Here is a 24,853-nt window from a genome sequence, read left to right on the forward strand (position 1 = left end):
AATGTAGGAGGGGGTGCATACACATTTGCATACAGTCGCACTGTTCATCTGCGACGGCAGCAGCTTACTCAGCCTTGCCGTCGCAGTACAGCTTGCGGGGCCAAGGAAACTGTGTCTCGCGATGCAGTCTTTGGCCTCGCCACCCTGTTTTCCCAAACCCCATCCCACCCTGCGACTGCCTCTAACTGTAACTCGGCTAGAGGCGTTCGCATTTCAGAGAAGTGATCGCAGGACCCATTCTAATGGGTCCTGCATGTGCGCAGTCCCCGAACATTGTGATACTGCGCTGAGGATTACATTAGTAAACCTTAATGAATCAGGCCCGTTGTCCATAGATTTGCAGAAATATATTGGCGTTGTAACTGGTTCCTCCATTTTGGAGTTATGTGGCAAAACATCCACCTGCCATTAACAATGCATCTGGAAAATGTGACGGTTGGTGAGCTCTTCCTGTGCACCTGCCGGGTGACGTGGAACATGTGACCAGCTGGTTGGTCTGGAAAATGTGACAGTTATTTGCAGCCACCCACTAACCAGGGATTTTTCAATATTCAACTCCTAAGGGGGCGAAAAGGGGTAAGATGTTGAAACCGGACACATCGGTAGTAGGAGCCAGCAGCAGATTAGCAAAGCGGGTTATCTGCTAGGATTAGACTGCTTAAAATTCAATGTACCTAAGGTATTTGTTTGAATTTACCCATGGCCAAACTGATCCACTCATTCCCTGCTACTCGATACATACCACAATATAGAGCCGAGTACATGTACAATATGTATGAATAATTTGAAGTCGGCCAGTGGTACCTTTCTAAGCAGGGTTGTCATTAAGTGATGTGAGAACAGAATATATTACCCATGGTCGAACTGATCAACTCACTCCCTGCTACCCACAATATAGAGCCGAGTACCATGTACAATATGTATGAATCATCTGGACACAGGCCAGTGGTATCTTATTAAGCAGGGTCAAAATAGATTGTAGTCAGAACCGAATATACTATTTATGGCTGGCTGAATATGCACGTGTCCGAACAGATTCATTCCCTAGTTATATTGCCTGTTACAATTTGCTTTATTGAACCAAATGGGTATGTATCAAATTAAAGACATATTGATGTATAGAGGATTAACTAAATCTGAATACCATTTTCCCGTTAATAAGAAACACTAGGAGAAACACTAATCATTATAAGTGAAATATTGTAATATGGGTGTTTGAACTGTTAATGTAACAGCGCATTTGATATTGGTAACATTTAAAAGCACACACACAATTAAATATATGCACTTAGTGATGACTGTAAATGACAGCCGAAATGATGTTGAAATTATGAGACCTTGCGATATACGTGCTTGAAATACAGAATTAATAGTGCATTAGATACACATTCATGTGGCACTGGTTTACAGTTACACACACACAAGCGATTGTATGTACTCAGTGATAGCTGCAGATAACAGCTGAAGTTGTGCCAATATAGTGAGACATTGGGATATTCACACTTGAATTACATGTTGTTGATACTGATTATAGTAATAAGCACACGCATAAGTAAATGTGTGCACTTAGCGACAGTGGATGATAACAGCCTAGGTTATGAGAATATAACTGTCATTTCTATTTACCAGACTAATCAGGATTTTTGATGTAAAGGGTCATTACTAATCACATGGCAATACCTATAAATCCGGGTCAGGTCAATATACCTCTTTAGACAACACTGTCATGGAATCTATGCATATAATAATGATGGTTAGAGTTGTCTGTGTGGGATACGTTTATGTGACAATACCGATGCCGGGATCCTGGCATCTGAAAATCCCACTGGTTGGCATGCCGACCACCAGGGACTATTCCCGTTCATGGTGTCCACGACACCCATAGAGTGGGAATAGGACCTGTGGTGAGCGCAGCGAGCCACCGCGCCCACTGCGTGGCGAGCGCAGCAACCCCGCAAGGGGCTTTGCTGCGCTTGCCCCGCCGCTGGCCATCTAGCAGCTGGGATCCCGCCGTCGGTATTGTGACCGGCGGTCTCCTGACTGCCCGTCACACATGCCCAACGCATCTGTACATAGCAATGTTTTTGAGAAATATACTTCTAGAGACTGTTTATGAACCAGAGGTGAAAAAAAAATCTGAATTTTTGTTTGTTTTGGCATCAGCAAAAACTACTGGATAAATCTGGACTGCATTTTCACTATTGTATAGCTTAGTGACCTAGAAAGTAACTGTGAAATGTGACATCAGGAAGAGGAGCAATAGAATAAAACACAGATGCTTGATACTCGGCGCACTGAAAGTTTGTGTTCTGGTCATGCTAATGCGGAACATGACTCCACCGAAATTATGCAATGGAACCCGACTTAAAGTGACTGCTCTGCAGAGGAACCTAATTGAGGCAAAGATTGTAACAGGATCTGGTACAGGTGAGTCGTGTGTTAATATCATGTATACCCCTTATCCCCAACTTTTTTCCTTATAAATTCAAGCAACGGCAGTTTCCTGTAAGCGTCTGCATCGCTATGACGATCAACAAGTCTCAGGGGCAAATGCTCAGGGGTGCAGGCATAGATTTCAGGACCAGCTGCTTCTCCCATAAGCAGCTTTACGTTGCGTGGCCTCATTAAAATGGGCGTGGTTTTGTTAAGATGGGCGTGGCCTCATCTGATCTCATCATCACGGCCACCACAGGATAAAAAAAAAAAAGTCCTCATTTTACACATTATAGCAGGCACGCGACCCCATTTTACACAGCACGGCAGGCAAGTGTCCCCATTTTACACAGCACGGTAGGCAAGTGTCCCCATTTTACACATTGCGGCAGGAAAGTGACCCCATTTTACACATTGCGGCACGCACGTGCCCCCATTTTACACATTGCGGCAGGAAAGTGTCCCCATTTTACACATTGCGGCAGGCACGTGCCTCCATTTTACAAAGTACGGCAGGCAAGTGTCCCCATTTTACACATTGTGGAAGGCAAGTCCCCCGATTTTACACAGTACGGCAGGCACGTGCCCCCATTTTACACAGTACGCAGACAGGTGTCCCCATTTTACACAGTACGCAGGCAAGTGTCCCCATTTAACATATTATGGCAGGCAAGTGTCCCCTTTGTATACATGATGGCAGGTGGCAGAGGGGGGGTAGAGAGAGAGAGAGGGAGAGGCTGACTTACAGTTGAAGCGGTTCTTCCCGCTCTTAGCCGCCTCTACCTCCTCTTCGCTGCGCCGCCGGCTTGGCTCCCCCTCCTCCGTCCTCCCGAGTACCCAGCTCGGGGGGCGGAGTTTCGTGGAATGACGCAATTGCGTCGTGACGTCACGACACACCGCGTCATTCCATGAAACTCCGCCCCCCGAGCTGGGTACTCAGGAGGACGGAGGAGGTGGGAATGGATTTTAAAGTGTTCAAGAAGTGCCGCAAGAAACGGCACTGCAGTCAGCCACATATAGTATATTCGGTTCTGACTACAATCTATTTTGACCCTGCTTAATAAGATACCACTGGCCTGAGTCCAGATGATTCATGTTTCATACATACTGTACACTAAGTGATTCATCGCGCCCTACGAGCGCTCTTCACACAGTCGTAAGGGTCTACGCCCCCTTAACTCTTGCACGCCCTTGTGGCGTGCAATATTTGTATTATATGGAGTATTATCTCCAATCATAATTGTGTGAGTGGTTAAATATTGCAAGGGCGTGCGATGGTTAAGGGGTCGTAGACCCTTGCAACGGCGTGAACAGCGCACGCAGGGCCTGATGAATCACCTAGTAGGTGCTGTGGTTTGGGGAGTGGTGGGTGCGGTGGAGTGGCGGAAGGGCAGTTGTGGGGGTGCCGCGGGTGGGGGAGGGGCTGATGTGGTGGTACCGCAGGTGGGGGAGGAGCGGCTTCGGGGGTGCCGCAGGTGGGGGAGAGGCGGTGCGGTGGTGCCGCAGGTGGTGGAGGGTGCGGGTGGTGGAGGGGGTCCGGAGCCACCGCGGGTGGTGGAGGGGGTGTGTGGGGGTGCCACGGATGGGGCCCAGAGAGGTACTGCGAGTGGGGAAGGGGTGGGTAATGCTTCTCCTGCTACTCCTTCTGGAAGCAGCTAAGCTGCTGTCTTCCCTTTGGCAGTGGGTCTCCCAGAGACTCGCACAGCAGCCAGTCACTACTGTTAACGCCGGTGTCCCAGCACGCCGCATTACAGGGAAAAAGATGCACTCAATAAACTACAGCTCCCAGCAGGCCTTAGCATGGGAATGCTTTGGTGCTAAGGGCTGCTGGGAGCTGTAGTTTATTTTGTGCATCTACTTCCCTGTAATGCGGCGCGTTGGGACACCGGCGCTAACAATAATGACTGGCTGGCATAACTGACTGACTCGCTGAATCACTGTAAAAAGTGAGAGTGCTGTGCAGTGTCAGTGACACTGCACACCCACTGCACTGCACAGCACTGTGACCTTTTACATTGATTCAGCGTCCAGTCATTACCCTCCGCGATACCACTCTTTCCGTTACATTAGCCATCTCTGGGCTCTTAGGCCGGCAGCCCATGTGCTGTCTTGCGGAGTCAGGGCCTCTGGGGATCTGGACGCGGCTGTGGCGGGGAGGCACTTCTGTGACATCACGCGCAGAGGAGGCTCCGGGGCTCAGAGAGTATGCGGTGCATGGAGGGCTATAAAAGCCTTCTGCTGCGCCGCTTTCATACACATCTATGCCGGTGGCCGCAGCAGCTTTTGTTCCACCTGCGCTGCGGCAAAGGGAGTGGGGATTATTGATGGCGGAGGGGGCAGGCGGACTGGCAGCAGGACATAGGATGCTGCAGTAAAAGGATTTTTTTTCCTATCTACAGCGCAGAGACTTGCTGCAGATGCAGTGGCATACCCTCCAACTGTACCTTTTTGGCATGTACATTACCTTTTTTTATGGTCTGTACCGATTTTTGGTTTTCCAAACTTCCATTGAACTTATAGGAAAAGGGGCATGGCCACGCCACTGTGCCCGTGTCCATGCCCCCTTTTCAAATTTATACCGATTTTTACGTGTGAATTGTTGGAGGGTATGTTGCTGCAGATGCAGTGGGCCTATTTTGGGGTGTGGACCTGGAGCTGCAGCTCCATCAGCCCCATTGTTAATCCTGCTCTGGGAACACACAGCAGCCAAAGGGCAGAGCCTCCCATTGAATGTAACCTGTGTGGGAGGGTGTTTCTCATCCAATCAGCTGTGGACTGGGTGTGATAGACCTGCCTCCAGTCTCAGTGCATGTACTCGTGTTGTTGCTTTTCTTCATTTGGAGAATGTTCCCCTCCTGGACTTTGATAAAACCTTTAATATATTTGAAAGTTTCTATCATGTCCCCCCTTTCCCTTCTCTGTTCCAAACTATACATATTGAGATTTCTTAGTCTTTCTGGGTATGTATTGTGATTTAGGCCATGCACCATTTTAGTTGCCCTTCTTTGTACAGTCTCTAATGTATTAATATCCTTTTGAAGATATGGCCTCCAGAATTGAACACAGTATTCTAGATTAGGCCGTACCAATGACCTATACAGTGGCATTATTACTTCTTTCTTTCTGCTGCTGATTCCTCTCCCAATGCAGCCAAGCATCTGACTAGCCTTCCTCATTGCTTTGTTATATTGCTTACCTGCCTTTAAGTCACCTGAAATAGTGACGGGCAGATCCCTTTCCTCCTCAGTAGTTTCCAGTATAGTGCCATTACTACTATATTTAGCCTTTGGATTTTTGAGACCCAAGTGCATGATTTTACATTTTTTGGCATTAAACTGTAATTGCCACACTCATGACCAATGCTCTAGTCTACCTAGATCCTCAATCATTTGTTTTACTCTTCCTGGTGTGTCTACCCTATTGCATACCTTTGTGTCATCTGCAAAAAGGCATACTTTCCCTTTAATGCCATTTGCAATGTCACCAATAAAGATATTAAAAAGCACTGGTCCAAGTACAGATCCCTGGGGTACTCCACTGGTAACATTTCCCTTGTGTGAATGCACTCCATGTACCACAACTCTGTTTTCTATCCTGCAACCAAGATCTTATCCAGTCCCAAGGTTTCAAGTTTATTTAGCAGTCTGCAATGTGGAACAGTGTCAAAAGCTTTACCTAAAGTCTAGATTGGCTATATCCACGGCTCTACCTTTATCCATCACTTTAGTCACAGTCAAAAAAGTCAATATGATTTGGTTGACATGATCTTCTCCCAGTGAATCCATGCTGGTTGGGATCCTGTAAATTGCTGGATTTGAGATAATCTACAATTCTTTCTTTTAAGAGTGTTTCCAGCAATTTCCCTACTACTGATGCAAGACTCAATGGTCTGTAGTTTGCCTCTTCCTCGCTTCCACTTTTGTGCAGTGGGACTACGTTCGCTCTTTTTCAGTACTCTGGAATTACTCCTGTAGCTAATGACTGGTTGAATAATTCTGTCAATAGTGCAACCAGCGCCTCTTTTAGTATCCTTGGATGTATCCCATCTGGCCCCATAGGTTTGTCCACTTTCAGCGTTGAGAGTTCTGTTAGGACTTTCTCCTCTATAAATGTACTTGTTTCATTTTCCTGAATATCCCTGCAACTTAACTGTGTCCCCTTCCCCTCTCTTTCAGTAGTGAATACTGAGCAAAAATGATTCTAGACCCTACACTGTATGTTCAATTTGCTTTGTTTAGGTACTTCTTAAAGCCTATAGTAATCTTTAAAATACATATCCAATCTAACATTAACAAAGCATGTAAAACACTTTTCTGAGCTAAATGTTATACATGCAATAACTGTAGTGATTATACTTCTACTGTAACAGACCAGAGGCTGCTACTGCGCATAGTACAAAAAACGCTCTGCTCTGCGCATACCGAGAAATCAGGCCACATCCAAATGCTCACTGTGGATTTAAGTGAATCTGCCACTGCTGCTTGCGTATGGAGAGGTGTTATGTGGGAAGGGAGGAACAACGTAAGCAATTATACAGAGATACAAATATGCCTGTCCTATCACATTATTTGTGGTTGGTTTAGATGAAATTACAAATTTATTAACAGTCTCTAGCATCAGCAAACTGCTTGTGATTGGCGAAAACAAATCCGGTCACCTGCCCTATCGTATGTATTAATACATTTGGGGTGGATGTTTTGTATATGAGGTGGCGAGTTACATCTTCATATATAAAAGCCAAATACCACTGACTGCCTCACTGGCTCATCACAAAATCTCCGGCAACATGAGGACTAGGAACTGGAAATTTGAACAGTAGCTTTGTTTTGTGACGTAGTCACCCACTTAGAAGGGATTTTTCAAAAAGTCCACCCCCAAAGGGGTGAAATGTGTTGTTATAAATTCATCATTATCTCTTAATCCATATAAAATTTAGATTTGTTTTTTGCATACAAGCGTTACTAAATTAAGGGGGTAATTCAGAGTTGATCGCAGCAGCAAATTTTATAGCAGTTGGGCAAAATCATGTGCACTGCAGGTGTGGCAGATGTAACATCTGCAGAGAGCGTTAGATTTGGGTGGGTTATTTTGTTTCTATGCAGGGTAAATACTGACTGCTTTATTTTTACACTGCAATTTAGATTTCAGTTTGAACATACCCCACCCAAATCTAACTCTCTGCACACGTTATATCTGCCCCCCCCCCCCCCCCCCCCCCCCTGCAGTGCACATGGTTTTGCCCAACTGCTAACATTTGCTGCTGCCAGGGCCGGTTCAGGGGCTTTTTGCGCCCCGGGCGGCAATAGGGGCATGGCTTCATACATGGGGCGTGGTCAGTTATGCCCCCCTGTACAGTAGTAGCGCCGCTGAAATGATGTGCGGTACGCGATGACGTCAACGCGCACCGCACATCATTACAGTAAAGGTCCTCTCCACAAAGGGAAACTAGACACGTAGCACAGCGGGCAGCGGGACAGAGCGGGCAGTGGGGGGCACAGCAGCAGCGGATCTTGCCATGGTGCGGCACCCTCTGGATGGCGCCGGCGCACTCGGGAAGGCGGCGCCCCGGGCAAAAGTCCTGCTTGCCCGTGGCAAGATCCACTACTGGCTGCTGCGATCAACTCTGAATTAGGCCCTAAGTAGGTGTATATATTTTTAGCAGCATGTTAATCTATGTTTAAAAAATAAGATTTTACTTACCGGTAAATCTATTTCTCGTAGTCCGTAGTGGATGCTGGGGACTCCGTAAGGACCATGGGGAATAGACGGGCTCCGCACTGGGGAATAGATGGGCACTTTAAGAAAGAATTTAGATTCTGGTGTGCTCTGGCTCCTCCCTCTATGTCCCTCCTCCAGACCTCAGTTAAAGAAACTGTGCCCGGAAGAGCTGACAGTACAAGGAAAGGATTTTGGTAATCCAGGGCAAGATACATACCAGCCACACCAATCACACCGTATAACTTGTGATAAACTTACCCAGTCAACAGTATGAACAACAACAGAGCATCAGTTCAAAGGTCCTCGCATGGAACCTGCCGAAGGGAATGGCCTCGTAAGATGCCACCATCTTTCCCAGGACTCGTGTGCAGTGATGCACCGACACCTGTTTTGGTTTTAATAGCTCTCTGACCAGTGTCATGAGTTCCTGAGCCTTCTCCATCGGGAGATAAACCCTCTTCTGGTCTGTGTCCAGAATCATGCCCAGGAAGGGCAGACGAGTCGTAGGAATCAACTGCGACTTTGGAATATTCAGAATCCAGCCGTGCTGTCCTAACACTTCCAGAGAGCGTGCTACGCTGATCAGTAACTGCTCTCTTGACCTCGCTTTTATGAGGAGATCGTCCAAGTATGGGATAATTGTGACCCCTTGCTTCCGCAGGAGTACCATAATTTCTGCCATCACCTTGGTAAATATTCTCGGTGCCGTGGAGAGACCAAACGGCAACGTCTGAAATTGGTAATGACAATCCTGTACCACAAATCTGAGGTACGCCTGATGAGGTGGATAAATGGGGACATGAAGGTATGCATCCTTTATGTCCAGCGACACCATAAAATCCCCCTCTTCCAGGCTTGCAATGACCGCTCTGAGCGATTCCATCTTGAACTTGAACCTTTTCAGGTATATGTTCAGGGATTTTAAATTTAATATGGGTCTGACCGAACCGTCCGGTTTCGGTACCACAAACATGGTCGAATAATAACCCTTCCCTTGTTGAAGGAGGGGAACCTTGACCACCACCTGCTGAAGATACAATTTGTGAATTGCAGCTAACACTACCTTCCTCTCTAATGGGGAAGCTGGCAGGGCCGATTTGAAGTATCGGTGAGGGGGCATTTCTTCGAATTCCAGCTTGTATCCCTGAGACACTCTCTATTGCCCAGGGATCCACCTGGGAGTGAACCCACTTGTGGCTGAAATTTCGGAGACGCGCCCCCACCGGCCCTAGCTCCGCCTGTGGAGCCCCAGCATCATGCGGTGGATTTAGTGGAAGCCGGGGAGGACTTCTGTTCCTGGGAACTAGCTGTGTTGTGCAGCTTCCTTCCTCTGCCCCTGCCTCTGGCAAGAAAGGACGCACCTCGGACTTTCTTGCTTTTTTGTGATCGATAGGACTGCATTTGGTAATACGGTGCTTTCTTAGGTTGTGAGGGAACATATGGCAAAAAATTTGACTTTCCAGCAGTAGCTGTGGAGACCAGGTCCGAGAGACCCTCCCCAAACAGTTCCTCACCCTTGTAAGGTAAAACCTCCATGTGCCTTTTTGAGTCGGCATCGCCTGTCCATTGCCGAGTCTACAGGACCCTTCTGGCAGAAATCGACATTGCATTTATTCTAGAGCCCAGTAGGCTAATGTCTCTTTGAGCATCTCTCATATATAGGACAGCGTCTTTTATATGCCCCAGGGTCATTAATATAGTATCCTTGTCTAAGGTATCAAGTTCCTCAGACAAGGTATCCGTCCATGCTGCTACAGCACTACACACCCAGGCCGACGCAATTCCCGGCCTTAGTAAGATACCTGAATGTGTATAAATGGACTTCAGGGTACCCTCTTGCTTTCTATCCGCAGCATCTTTTAGGGTGGCCGTATCCTGTGACGGCAGGGCTACCCTCTTGGATAAGCGTGTTAGAGCTTTGTCCACCCTAGGGGAGGATTCCCAGCATAATCTGTCCGTTGGCAGGAAGGAATACGCCATAAGCATCCTCTTGGAAATCTGCAGTTTTTTTATCTGGAGATTCCCAAGCCTTTTCACATAACTCATTTAGCTCATGTGAGGGGGGAAAGGTCACCTCCTGCCTTTTTTCCCCATACATATGAACCCTCTTGTCAGGGACTGGGGTTTCCTCTGTGATGTGCAACACATCCTTCATTGCTATAATCATATAACGGATGGCTTTAGCCAATTTAGGCTGTAACTTTGCATCATCGTAATCGACACTGGAGTCAGAATCCATGTCGGTATCTGTGTCAACAATTTGGGATAGTGGGCGCTTCTTATAATTTAAAACCTTCCACATATCCATCCAATCAGGGGTCGGCGCCGTCGGCGGAGACCCCACATTCATTTGCTCCCGCTCTGCTTCCACATAGCCTTCCTCGTCAAACATGTCGACACAAGCGTACCGACACACCACAAACACACAGGGGATGCTCTTTTTTGAAGACCGTTCCCCCACAAGGCCCTTTGGAGAGACAGAGAGAGAGTATGCCAGCACACACCCCAGCGCTATATGTCCCAGGAATCACACAGTAACTTAGTGTTAACCCAGTAGCTGCTGTATATTATATTTTTGCGCCAAATTTATGTGCCCCCCCTTTCTTTTTACCCTCTTCTACCGTGAATCTGCAGGGGAGAGCCTGGGGAGCTTCCTCGGAGCTGTGGAGAGAAAATGGCGCTGGTGAGTGCTGAGGAAGAAGCCCCGCCCCTCAGCGGCGGGCTTATGTCCAGCGTTTCTGTGTAAAATTATGGCGGGGGTTCATGCATATATACAGTGCCCAACTGTATATATGCCCAACTTTTGCCAAAGAGGTCTCTAACTGCTGCCGTCGCCCCCCCCCCCCCAGTAAATTACCGGGGCTAATTAGATATCCCCCTGAATGTAATGTATATGGGCATCTCCCATAAATCCTCTGCTAAATGCAGCAAAGCAGAACCTGAAATAATATGACCGCCACTGCAAGCTGCACTCATTTGTAAAATGATTTTACCAGTTTTCTTCTCTCATTTGTGACAGACGCTGCTAGAATCATAAGCAGTAGATTTATAAGGCTTCAAAGGAGACCGCAACCTCATAAAATAAGAAATAGTAATATAAACAAACTCTGAATGGGAAACAGACATTTTTCACAAAAAAAAATACTGTTAAAATTCCACACAACTAAAAGAAACAGACTAATTTTATTTATGTTTTCATGTTCCATAGTAACAGTAGATGTAGCCTTGTCTCAACAAATGACAATATATTGGAGGCTGATATTCCGGGAACTCATTTAGTCTGACAAGACAGGTTGAGACGGCTCTGTTGGTATGTAGCAGACTGCAGGCTATTAGCCTGGAGGCCAGCCCAGCTGACGTCCGCCAAGAATATGCAGGTGAAGGTGGTACACAGACTGGCCACCATCTGGTCCCTCATTTACCACCAGCCGGTAGCCATTTGTCAGGCCCTGCTCAGCAGCGCATTTTGTGCCAATATACATCAGATGTCCCAGTAACTAAATAGAGAAAAAAATGAAGTTAGAATATCTTTACATAGTAATACTGCAGAATACTTAAGTGACAAGAAACAGCTAAGAAGACTACAGGCAAATCCACACAAATCATAGGTGTTGTTCATACAGTTAACCAGGTACTCATAATATTGATGTGGGAATGTACAATGCTACAGCTTTTACAGTTTACTGCTCATTAGCGTAGACATTGACGTGGCTGCATAAGTTCAGATTCCAACATAACTCAGGCTACATGTGACATTCACGTCATCACATTAAACCAGAACACTGAATCTCTCCCCTCGCCTTAGAAGATGAAAATCATTTGAACTCTTTGGAAACCCAAATTCATAATCTTACCTCACATTTCTGACTCTCTTATCACCCTGAATACTTTGTCAACTGCCTCAGGCCCAGATTTATCAATTCTTGGAGAGTGAAAAATTGCACGGTCCGTGTAATTTATCACTTTCTGGGCCTCAGTCTGCCTATTACTTAATGCTCAGGAACGCAAATCAAAAACAGTATTTCCTAAATATCATAGTTGGCCCTCTTTGTCAAGGTGTAAACGTTGACAAAGGGGCGTGCGTGCCTTGAATAGTTGGCATGCAAGGTTTAATATAACCTCTTTGAAAAGTTGGCATTGGGCGGGGGACGACACACACACCAACATTTATCTTACCTCTGGGCAACTGGGATGAAGTTACTGCATAGTATGATGTATTTTTGGGTTTTCAAAAAGAAGTCTTTTTTTTTTTTTTTTTACTAGATGTTGGATTATGTTCTGCCCTGTTTTAAACAGAATACATGTATGTGAGCCTATCATTTTGCTATCTGTACGGCTTGAGGCGGTGTGTCCTGAATGGGCTATGGAGAGACCAGTTATTCATCAATTTGAAAACAAGCTTTCACTTACAGCTTCATCAGCAGGCTGCAGAGCCGACATATGGCTAATAGCCTCCTTAGGCACCACTAGGAAATGTATTGGTGCTTGTGGAGAGACATCATGGAAAGCAATACACTGAAGAAAAAAATAAGAGACATTAAATAATGAAACACACCTTATACTTATTACTTATACCTTATACTTACACAGAATACTTATATTGAAATGCACTCCATGAGCTAGAAACAATAAAGGGATAGGGTAAAACAACGAATGTCTAGACAGATTGGATGCATGGCTAGAAGAAGGCAATGGGGTATATCCAATTAGCCCCGGTAATTTACCAGGGGAAATTGTCCCAACAGGGGCTATCTTATTACCCCCGATAAGCCAGTACGAGCGGTGGCTTATCGGGGGTTACCTGAAGCTGCACCGGGTGCCGGCTCCTGACAGCGCCCGGTGCAGCGCTGCTCCCTCGGTCACATGGTCGCTCCCCCGTCATGTGACCGCTGCCAAAACGGGGCTGTTTCTATCGAAAACACACAGGCTTCACTGTACCTGTGTGTTTCGGGAGAAAGGGCTTTTTTTTTTTTTTTTTACAGGCGATCAATCTGGATAGCCTGAAAAAAAATAATTGGTGAAACATCGGGAAAAATCGCAAAAAACATATGTTTTTCGCACCCAATGTTTTACTGGGCCTAATAGGATATCCCCCAATAAGAGACTGGAAAGGATCATTACTACATGTAGCAATGGAATACATATGATATCCCAGCAGACGGGATTCTGGCTATCACTATACAGACAGCGGCATCCCGTTTGCCGGAATCCCGACAGAGTCCTCTCGCTATAGTTTATATTCCCACTCTGTAGGCGTGGACCCGCCAACCAAGTGGGAATATCCTGCATTGGTCGGGATTCCGGCTAGTGGCATTACACGTACTGTCGAGATTCCAGCGCCAGTCTCCTGAACGCCAGGATCCCGACAGCTGGTATATTTACTGCATCCCATAGAAGTGGTTGATTCCCATTAGAGTCAGGACACCTGTATAGTAAGCAGGGTATCCAGTCTCTAGGTCGACCACACTTAGGTCGACAGTCATTAGGTCAAGCACTATTGGTCAACATGCATTAGTTCAACATTATTTCTAGTTCGACATTACAATAGGTCGACATGAGTTTTTCACAATTTTTTTCATTTTTTGAACTTTTTCATACTTTACAATCCACGTTGACTACGATTAAGAACGGTAAACTGTGACGAGCGTAGTGGTAGTGGAGCGAGGCACCTTGCCCGAAGCATGGCGAGCGAAGCGAGGGGACACGGTGCACTAATTGGGGAAAGAACAATTTTTGATATAAAAAAAACTCACATCAACCTTTTGTCATGTCGACCTAATGCTTGTGTCGACCTATTTTTTGTGTCGACTTAGTCACTGTTGACCAATAGTGGTCGAGCTTGTGACTGTCACCCTAAGTGTGGTCGACCCTATGAACCACACCCAGTGAGCAGACAGCAGCTGTTTGAAGAAAAGTTTACACATTTTACTGCTCTCTACAGTTATTTTACGCGATGGTAAAGCATCATGTTTAAAGGTTATACCATTTATAACCACTAAACTGATTGTTTCCTTGCAAAACTGTTCATAACATTGGTTATATTTATATTTTTTAACTTAATATAGTTTGTAAAGTTTTTTTTTTTTTATATTTACATATTATATTATGCACACCTGCAGAACGGATCTCCTCATCAAAAACTAGGAGACACACTGGGACAGTGCGGTCACATGTGATCTGCCAGTTAAGTGGTTAATTAGTACAGACTAGTACTCTGATTCAGATAAGCACTAACAGATTAGTGAACGGTATACATTTACCTCACAGTCACCGTGATTATTGCTACATGATATTTCTACAAAGTCAGTCCCCAGTCAGACATGTGCAGTGGGAGCATGTGAGCCTAAGGACAGATGTGCATGCTTCCCTCATGCTAATGGCTCTCACTGCAGGGGGATGGAGAGAAGGGACCACTGGGAGGTGCAGTCAGGGTAAGTGCAGGTGGAATGGGGAAGAGGAGTCCAATATGTTGGAGAGAGATCTTATACATTAGTTACATAGACATCCTCCGCTCAAATTGTGTGCTCAAAGCTTCAGTATTCAGCACAACTCTTGCAATCATTATGTTTATCCTTGTGTATAATCCATGAGACAAACTCTCTCTGTTCTGCACCTCCTGGTGATCTATCCATTTTTATTTTATTTTTTATTTATTTTTTTTGGGGTGGGGAGGGATAAAATAAGATTTTAAACCTACCGGTAAATCTTTTTCTCGTAGTCCGTAGAGGATGCTGGGGACTCCGTAAGGACCATGGGGATAGATGGGCTCCGCAGGAGACATGGGCACTTTAAGAAAGACTTTGGATCTGGGTGTGCACTGGCTCCTCCCTCTATGCCCCTCCTCCAGACCTCAGTTAGAGAAACTGTGCCCAGAGGAGACGGACAGTACGAGGAAAGGATTTTAGTTAATCCAAGGGCAAGATTCATACCAGCCACACCAATCACACCGTATAACTTGTGATATACTATCTAGTTAACAGTATGAAAAAACAACATAGCATCGGTCCAAAACCGATGAAACTATAACATAACCCTTATGTAAGCAATAACTATATACAAGTCTTGCAGAAGTAGTCCGCACTTGGGACGGGCGCCCAGCATCCTCTACGGACTACGAGAAAAAGATTTACCGGTAGGTTTAAAATCTTATTTTCTCTAACGTCCTAGAGGATGCTGGGGACTCCGTAAGGACCATGGGGATTATACCAAAGCTCCCAAACGGGCGGGAGAGTGCGGATGACTCTGCAGCACCGATTGAGCAAACAGGAGGTCCTCCTCAGCCAGGGTATCAAACTTATAGAATTTTGCAAAGGTGTTTGACCCCGACCAAGTAGCAGCTCGGCACAGCTGTATTGCCGAGACCCCTCGGGCAGCTGCCCAAGAAGAGCCCACCTTCCTAGTGGAATGGGCCTTAACCGATTTTGGTAACTGCAATCCTGCCGTAGAATGCGCCTGCTGAATCGTGTTACAGATCCAGCGAGCAATAGTCTGCTTTGAAGCGGGAGCGCCAACCTTGTTGGCTGCATACAGGACAAACAGTGCTTCTGTCTTCCTGACTCTAGCCGTTCTGGCCACGTAAATTTTCAAAGCCCTGACCACATCAAGGGACTTGGAATCCTCCAAGTCACGCGTAGCCACAGGCACGACAATAGGTTGGTTCATATGAAAAGATGAGACCACTTTAGGTAGGAATTGAGGACGGGTCCGCAATTCCGCCCTATCCATATGGAAAACCAGATAGGGGCTTTTATGTGATAAAGCCGCTAATTCCGAAACTCGCCTAGCCGAAGCGAAGGCTAACAACATGACCACCTTCCAAGTGAGATATTTCAACTTCACCGTTTTAAGAGGTTCAACCCAATGTAACTTAAGGATACTTAACACCACGTTAAGGTCCCAAGGCGCCACCGGAGGTACAAAAGGAGGCTGAATATGCAGTACTCCCTTCACAAACGTCTGTACTTCTGGGAGAGAGGCCAATTCCTTTTGAAAGAAAATGGATAAGGCCAAAATCTGAACCTTAATATATCCTAATTTTAGGCCCAAATTCACTCCAGTTTGTAGGAAGTGAAGAAAACGGCCCAGATGGAATTCTTCTGTAGGAGCATTCCTGGCCTCACACCAAGAAACATATTTTCGCCATATTCGGTGATAATGTTTTTTATGTCACGTCCTTCCTAGCCTTTATTAGTGTAGGAATGACCTCATCCGGAATACCTTTTTCCGCTAGGATCCGGCGCTCAACCGCCACGCCGTCAAACGCAGCCGCGGTAAGTCTTGGAACAGACAGGGCCCCTGTTGCAACAGGTCCTGTCTTAGAGGAAGAGGCCACGGATCTTCTGTGAGCATCTCCTGCAGATCCGGATACCAGGTCCTTCGTGGCCAATCTGGAACAATGAGGATTGTTCTCACTCCTCTTTTTCTTATTATTCTCAACACCTTGGGTATGAGAGGAACAGGAGGAAATACATAGACCAACCGGAACACCCACGGTGTCACTAGGGCGTCCACAGCTACCGCCTGAGGGTCTCTTGACCTGGCACAATACCTTTGTAGCTTTTTGTTGAGACGGGACGCCATCATGTCTATTTGGGGCAGTCCCCACTGACTTGCAATCTGCGCGAAGACTTCCTGATGAAGTCCCCACTCTCCCGGATGTAGGTCGTGTCTGCTGAGGAAGTCTGCTTCCAAGTTGTCCACTCCCGGAATGAACACTGCTGACAGTGCGCTTACATGATTCTCCGCCCAGCGAAGAATTCTGGTGGCTTCCGCCATCGCCACTCTGCTCCTTGTGCCGCCTTGGCGGTTTACATGAGCTACTGCGGTGACGTTGTCTGACTGGATCAGAACTGGTTGGTCGAGAAGTAATGCCTCCGCTTGACGTAGGGCATTGTACATGGTCCTCAGTTCCAGGATGTTGATGTGGAGACAAGTCTCTTGACTTGACCAAAGACCTTGGAATTTTCTTCCCTGTGTGACTGCTCCCCAACCTCGGAGGCTCGCGTCCGCGGTCACCAGGATCCAGTCCTGAATGCCGAACCTGCGGCCCTCTAGGAGGTGAGCACTCTGCAGCCACCACAGGAGAGATACCCTGGCTCTGGGGAACAGGGTGATCCGCTGATGAATTTGTAGATGTGACCCGGACCACTTGTCCAGTAGGTCCCATTGGAAAGTCCTCGCATGGAACCTGCCGAAGGGAATGGCTTCGTATGATGCCACCATCTTTCCCAGGACTCGAGTGCAGTGATGCACTGACACCTGTGGCTTCAATAAGTTCCTGACCAGAGTCATGAGTTCTTGAGCTTTTTCTGTCGGAAGAAAAACCCTTTTCTGGTCTGTGTCCAGAATCATGCCCAAGAAGGTCAAACGAGACGTAGGATTCTGCTGCGACTTTGGAATATTGAGAATCCAGTCGTGTTGCTGTAACACCTTCAGTGAAAGTGATACGCTCTTCAGCAACTTCTCCCGTGATCTCGCTTTTATGGGGAGATCGTCCAAGTATGGGATAATTGTGACACCCTGCTTGCGCAGGAGCACCATCATTTTCGCCATTACCTTGGTGAAAATCCTCGGGGCCGTGGAAAGCCCAAACGGCAACGTCTGAAATTGGTAATGACAATCCTGTACCGCAAATCTCAGGTACGCCTGATGAGGAGGATATATGGGAACATGCAGGTATGCATCCTTTATGTCCAGAGATACCATAAAATCTCCCCCTTCCAGGCTGGCGATGACCGCTCTGAGCGATTCCATTTTGAACTTGAACAGTTTTAAGTAGAGGTTCAGGAATTTTAAATTCAAAATGGGTCTGACCGAACCGTCCGGTTTCGGGACCACAAACAGAGTTGAGTAGTATCCCTTCCCTCTTTGAAGCAGGGGAACCTCGACCACCACTTGTTGAAGACACAATTTGTGAATCGCATGTAACACTATCTCCCTTTCTAGGGGAGAAGTCGGTAGCGCCGATTTGAAAAACCGGCGAGGGGGCACCTCTTCGAATTCCAGCTTGTATCCCTGAGAAACAATTTCTATTGCCCAGGGATCCACCTGTGAGTGAACCCAGATGTGGCTGAAAAGTCGAAGACGTGCCCCCACTGGAGCGGACTCCCTCAGGGGAGCCCCAGCGTCATGCGGTGGATTTTGCAGAGGCCGGGGAGGACTTCTGTTCCTGGGAACTAGCTGTGTTGTGCAGCTTTTTCCCTCTGCCCTTACCTCTGGCAAGAAAGGACGATCCACGTACTCTTTTGCTTTTATTTGAACGAAAGGACTGCATTTGATAATGAGGCGCTTTCTTAGGTTGTGAGGGAACATAAGGCAAAAAATTCGATTTACCTGCCGTAGCTGTGGAGACGAGGTCCGAGAGGCCTTCTCCAAATAATTCCTCACCCTTGTAAGGTAAAAACTCCATATGCCTCTTTGAGTCGGCATCACCTGTCCACGGTCGGGTCCATAAGACTCGCCTAGCAGAAAAAGACATAGCGTTTATTCTGGAACGCAGTAAACTATGTCTCTTTGAGCATCCCTCATATATAAGACAGCATCTTTTATATGCCCTAGGGTCATTAAAATGGTATCCTTATCTAGGGTCTCAATTTCCGCTGATAAGGAATCTGTCCATGCTGCTATAGCACTACAAACACAGGCCGACGCAATTGCCGGTCTGAGTATCGTACCAGAATGTGTGTAAATGGACTTCAAGGTAACCTCCTGCTTGCGGTCAGCAGGATCCTTGAGGGTAGCCGTATCTTGGGATGGCAGCGCTATCTTTTTTGATAAGCGTGTCAATGCTTTGTCTACCCTAGGAGAGGATTCCCACCGTATTCTGTCCTTTGGCGGGAAAGGATACGCCATAAGAATCCTTTTGGGAATCTGCAGTTTTTTGTCTGGAGTTTCCCAAGCTTTTTCACATAATTCGTTCAGCTCATGTGAGGATGGAAAGGTGACCACAGGCTTCTTTCCTTTATACATGTGTACCCACGTGTCAGGGACAGGGGGTTCCTCTGTGATATGCAAAACATCTTTTATTGCAATAATCATATATCGAATACATTTAGCCACTTTTGGCTGTAACTTTGCATCATCGTAGTCGACACTGGAGTCTGAATCCGTGTCGGTATCTGTGTCAACTATTTGGGATAGTGTGCGCTTCTGAGACCCCGAAGGTCCCAGCGACATTGGGACAGACATGGTTTGACTCCCTGACTGTTCCCTATCCTCTGCTTTGTCTAATCTTTTGTGCAATAAATTTACATTAGCACTTAAGACATTCCACATATCCATCCAGTCAGGTGTCGGCGCTGCCGACGAAGACCTTACATTCATACACTCCCCCTCCTCCTTAGGTGAGCCTTCAACCTCAGACATGTCGACACATGCGTACCGACACACCACACACAGGGAAGCCCTTTTTGAAGACAGGTTCCCCACCAGGCCCTTTAGAGATACAGAGAGAGAGTATGCCAGCACACACCCCAGCGCTATATGACCCAGGAAAAACACAGAATGTTTACCCAGTAGCGCCTTTATGTATGTATATGCGCCAATTATGTGCCCCCCCCCTCTTGAAAACCCTCTGTCACCGTGAGTAAGCAGGGGAGAGTCCGGGGAGCTTCCTCTCGCGCTGTGCTGTGGAGAAAATGGCGCTGGTGAGTGCTGAGAGAGAAGCCCCGCCCCCTCGGCGGCGGGCTTCTGTCCCGCTCAAAATTCTTAAAAACATGGCGGGGGTTCTTTATATACATGTACAGTGCCCAGCTGTACATGTATATATGTACTTTTGCCACAGGAGAGGTTTATATTGCTGCCCAGGGCGCCCCCCCTGCGCCCTGCACCCTTACAGTGACAGATGTGTGTGAGGTGAATGGGAGCAATGGCGCACAGCTTCACTGCTGTGCGTTACCTCTATGAAGATCAAGATGTCTTCTGCCGCCTCTGAAGTCGGCTCTGGGACGGACGGCGAGGGTGAGACCTGCGTACCAATCCCTCTGGAGCTAATGGTGTCCAGTAGCCTAAGAAACAGAGCCTTGAAACTCAGAGAAGTAGGTCTGTTTCTCTCTCCTCAGTCCCTCGATGCAGGGAGTCTGTTGCCAGCAGGCTCCCTGAAAATAAAAAAACCTAACTAAAATACTTTCTGACAGGAAACTCAGGAGAGCTCCCTGAAAGCACCCAGTCTCCACTGGGCACAGTATTAAACTGAGGTCTGGAGGAGGGGAATAGAGGGAGGAGCCAGTGTACACCCAGATCCAAAGTCTTTCTTAAAGTGCCCATGTCTCCTGCGGAGCCCGTCTATCCCCATGGTCCTTACGGAGTCCCCAGCATCCTCTAGGACGTTAGAGAAAGATAAATAAATGCAAAAATAATAAATAAATATAATAATGTCAAAAAAGTGTATTTACAGGACAAGTTCCCTGTTGACATAAAAATAAATGCAGACATCTCCCTGTCATCCAATCTTAAGGGGGTACAAACAAAACAATTTGACTAGATTGCTTAGAAATTAGGCACACATTGCTCTGTGTGTAGGGTGCCGGCGACATCGATGCTAGGTCCCGCGCGTCGCTATTGCAGTCTCTAGATTTGGCATGCGTGCATGAATGCATGCCATTAGGCCACAGGGTACATTAAAGCCTATTATTCCCAATTAAGACAATAGAAACACACACCATGGCAAAATAAGGGAAGATAGCAATGCAATATTTGTAGTCAACAATACCGAGCATTAAATTCATATCAGTAGAAATCAAACAACTAAGCTACAGTATGCAAAACTAGGAACATCACAATCCTAATCATTTTGTTGAAAATACAATACAAGGAAGTAGGAACACCTCAATCCTTATCATTGTGTGGTATATACAAAACTAAGAACACCCCAATCCTAATCAATGTAAGAAATAAACATATCATTACTCAGTTGTTTATTTGTAAACTGGTCTCCAGAATCCCCCAATAATTCCCTCCAAAATGGTTGAGTTAAAAATATTCCCTTTACCTGTGTTCTCCATCTGCCCAATACCGAACATAGAATATTTCTGAATTCATTCATCATGACAATACAATAAAATGGTATCCGGTCTCTAGGTCGACCACTATTGGTCGATAGTAAGTAGGTCAACGTGGTTTCTAGGTCGACATGAGTTGTTGTTTTTTTAAATATATATTTTTAAACTTTTCCATACTTTATGAATCTACATGGACTACAATTGGGAATGGTAACCTGGCGATGGAATCAAGCTATGTGAGGGGACACAGCGCACTAATTGGGGATCCCGGTCACTGTATGGAGAAAACGACACCACAAAAAGTGCAAAAACTCATGTCGACCTTATATCAATGTTGACCTAGAGTCCCTGTCGACCTAGAAACAATGTTGACCTACTATCGACCAATAGTGGTCAACCTAGAGACTGTCGACCTAAGTGTGGTCGACCATGCATACCACACCCCAATAAAATACAGTATAATGAGGTAAATATTAAGGTTTATCAATATAAAGGGCTCCAGCAAGTCAATAAGGGGCAAAGCAAAGGTTTTCCACCACGACTCTTACTACTGGGCCCCAGCGGAGAAATTCAGCTGGTTTGCTTTGGGCACATGCCGGGGGAGAACAAATATCTGCTCTCAGCCTACTGAGGTGGCAAGAAATATGAGAAAACTCTGTAGTTTGGGCACCCTAACCTCTACACCAGTGTTTCCCAACCTCGGTCCTCAAGGCACACTAACAGTCCTGGTTTTAGTGATATCCAGGCTTGAACACAGGTGACTTAATTAGTACCTCAGTTATTTTGATTTAACCATCTGTGCTGAAGCCTGGATATCACTAAAACCTGCACTGTTGGTGTGCCTTGAGGACCGTGGTTGGGAATGTCTGCTCTACACACAGCTAAATCCAGATCTATTTGGGCACCACAAGTGCAATAATTAATAGGCACCCAGAAAATGTATTTGCTGCTTCCTCCCCTGCCCACATTGGCAGCACACCAAACCTTTAGGGGGGTATTCAGTTAGCTTCAGTCATCTCTGAGCTGTTGAATTCGCCCCCCTGCCTATTCAATGCCTTTTCACCTTTTTTTTGGCCTATACACATGTTTTTCGTTCCTGAATTTTTCGCCTAGGCGAAAAAACGGCCCTGCTATTGAATGGTGCAAATCCCCATTCGCCCTAAAAATAGCAAACAGTCCCGTTTTTTCACCTAGATTAAAAAAAAACGGACCTAATTGAATACCCCCCTTAGGCTCAACAGGCAGCGCTACCTCTGTGGGTACTGTGACTTAATATAGTAATATAGTAACATAGTTAATGAGGTTGAGAAGAGGCAAAATTCTCATTGGGTTCAACCTGTATTCTGTATTAAGCTGTGCACGTTATAATGCACCTGCTGAAGTAATGGTTTAGTACTAATTGACAACTATAATTCGTACCACTCCCAGATATTTAATGTCAATATATTAAATGCTATAGCCTGGGATACTTTTTTCAGTTAGAAATTTGTCCAATCCGTTTTTAAATGCATTTACAGAGCCTGCCATTATTTACTGTACCTTCTCTAGCAGTTAGTTCCAAATCTTTCTAACGGTGAACAACCCTTTCCTACGATGTGTACGGAATTTTCTCTCCTCTAGCCTCAGTGAGTGCCCACGTGTCCTATACAGAGTTCTATTAATAAACAATTCCCCTGCTAACTCCTTGTAATGACCCTTTACATATCTGAAGATATTAATAATGTCTCATCTTAGTCGCCTCTTTTCTAGTGTGTACATATTTAACATAGTAAGCTTGTCCAGTGGCAAACGCAGGATTTGCATGGGGGGGTTTCCAGAACTGGGCGGAGCCAATCACGGGGGTGGGGACTGAGGTGACCCAGTATATGCTGGGTCCGTAAAACTAGTGTGTCTGTGTGTGTGTGTGTGTGTGTGTGTTATATTATATATATATATATATATATATATATATATATATATATATATATATATATATATATATATATATATATATATATATATATACTGGTCCTCAATGGCATAGCACTCCAGACGGCTTGTCAGAACAAATAATACACGGCAATTTGATCAGCAACGTTTCAATGTATTGCACATTGTCCTCAGGCTTACAAATCAAACATAAAACATACTTACATATATAGAGACCTCACCAGGTGTGAAACGCCGTTGATCCGGAAACGGGACAGCAAACCCGCCCAGCGGCGTGTCCGTCAGTGATGACGTCATCCATGTGCTCCCCATCACCATGACAACCTTATACACTATGCTTAAACACCAGGTTCTGTAATGCAACTGATTCTGTAATGCATAAAGTGAAGAACATCACATAATAAGCTTGCTACTAGGACACACAGCATTCATATTATTGTAATCTGAACTTCATAGCCAACTTTTGCACGATCACAGCGTGGTGTTAGTCTATCTAAAGTGACTGCTGAATGCTGTGTGTCCTAGTAGCAAGCTTATTATGTGATGTTCTTCACTTTATGCATTACAGAATCAGTTGCATTACAGAACCTGGTGTTTAAGCATAGTGTATAAGGTTGTCATGGTGATGGGGAGCACATGGATGACGTCATCACTGACGGACACGCCGCTGGGCGGGTTTGCTGTCCCGTTTCCGGATCAACGGCGTTTCACACCTGGTGAGGTCTCTATATATGTAAGTATGTTTTATGTTTGATTTGTAAGCCTGAGGACAATGTGCAATACATTGAAACGTTGCTGATCAAATTGCCGTGTATTATTTGTTCTGACAAGCCGTCTGGAGTGCTATGCCATTGAGGACCAGTGTATTACTTTTATAGCACGGGCACCCGGCGCAATACTGGAACAGTTTAAGGGAGAGCCGGTACTTCTGCAGTATCTATTCTAGCTGCACCGGTGGCAGTGGTGCAGCTACTTCTACAGGGCTCCCCTACTAATTATTGTCAGTCCGTATCCAGGCATCCATGGCTCAGCAGTTCATTGCTGATTTTAATTGATGCACACTTTGCACTTTAATTTGAAGAATTTTGCACGATTTAAACCAAGGGGATTGCTATTCAGCTATTATACCTTATCTTGCACTGGCACTTTAAGCAACATTTTGGCCCTTTTCCATATTGCAATCCAGGATGACTGCACCCACTACAATGGATGAAAATACCAGTGGTTTTATGCCTAAGGTCAGTCCATTGGGCATAATACATATGTATTCTGAGTCCGAAGCAGAGGGGATACTATATGACGCGGTACTACAGGATCAGGCAGAAGCAAGCTCTTTGGATAATATTTTCCGTAGATTGTTAAAATACAAACGGAAAGAGATTGACTTTTATTATCATTGCCTATCCCTTAGCGAATATTATAGGTCTAAGAAGATACCCCGCGGTCTCAGAATGAGAAATGCGCCAACAATTGGCCGACATGATCCTTCCTTTTGTAGGAAGTGGGTAGGCATCATGAACCGATGCTCTATGGATCTCATGTTGCTTATAATTGAACAAAGCACAAAAGAGATGAATTCAATTAAAGAAAAAATTGCAGAAATTGAAGCCACATATAAACCTGCTATGGAAGCTGATGAAGAAACGAAATGGTATGAGAAACTAAATACCCAACTGCAGACTTACAAGAGAGATTTGATTAAATTTAAAGCGGAGAAAAAAAGTAAGGTGGAGCAGGATTATGAAAATAATAATGTATATCGGTGGAATGATAAC

At 45.8% G+C, this 24,853-nt stretch overlaps 1 protein-coding gene and 1 long non-coding RNA gene across 2 annotated transcripts in view; one reads left to right on the top strand and one right to left on the bottom strand.

Moving 5' to 3' along the window:
* Positions 1 to 443: 443 nt before the first annotated feature.
* LOC135064211 (uncharacterized) lies at positions 444 to 23,992 on the top strand. The gene is made up of 3 exons (XR_010250528.1): positions 444 to 576; positions 2,164 to 2,427; positions 23,647 to 23,992. It is a non-coding gene; the product is annotated as an uncharacterized LOC135064211 (long non-coding RNA).
* Positions 11,316 to 24,853, bottom strand: part of HINT1 (histidine triad nucleotide binding protein 1) — a 64,400-nt gene continuing 50,862 nt past the window's right edge. The window contains exons 2-3 of the mRNA XM_063964265.1: positions 12,562 to 12,666; positions 11,316 to 11,648 (exon numbers count right to left, since the gene is read on the bottom strand). Of these exons, the coding sequence (XP_063820335.1) occupies positions 11,484 to 11,648; positions 12,562 to 12,666 (270 nt within the window). The 3' untranslated portion in view covers positions 11,316 to 11,483. The remainder of the gene's footprint in view (positions 11,649 to 12,561; positions 12,667 to 24,853) is intronic.

This window comes from Pseudophryne corroboree, chromosome 1, assembly GCF_028390025.1.
Source record: "Pseudophryne corroboree isolate aPseCor3 chromosome 1, aPseCor3.hap2, whole genome shotgun sequence".
NCBI lineage: Eukaryota > Metazoa > Chordata > Amphibia > Anura > Myobatrachidae > Pseudophryne > Pseudophryne corroboree.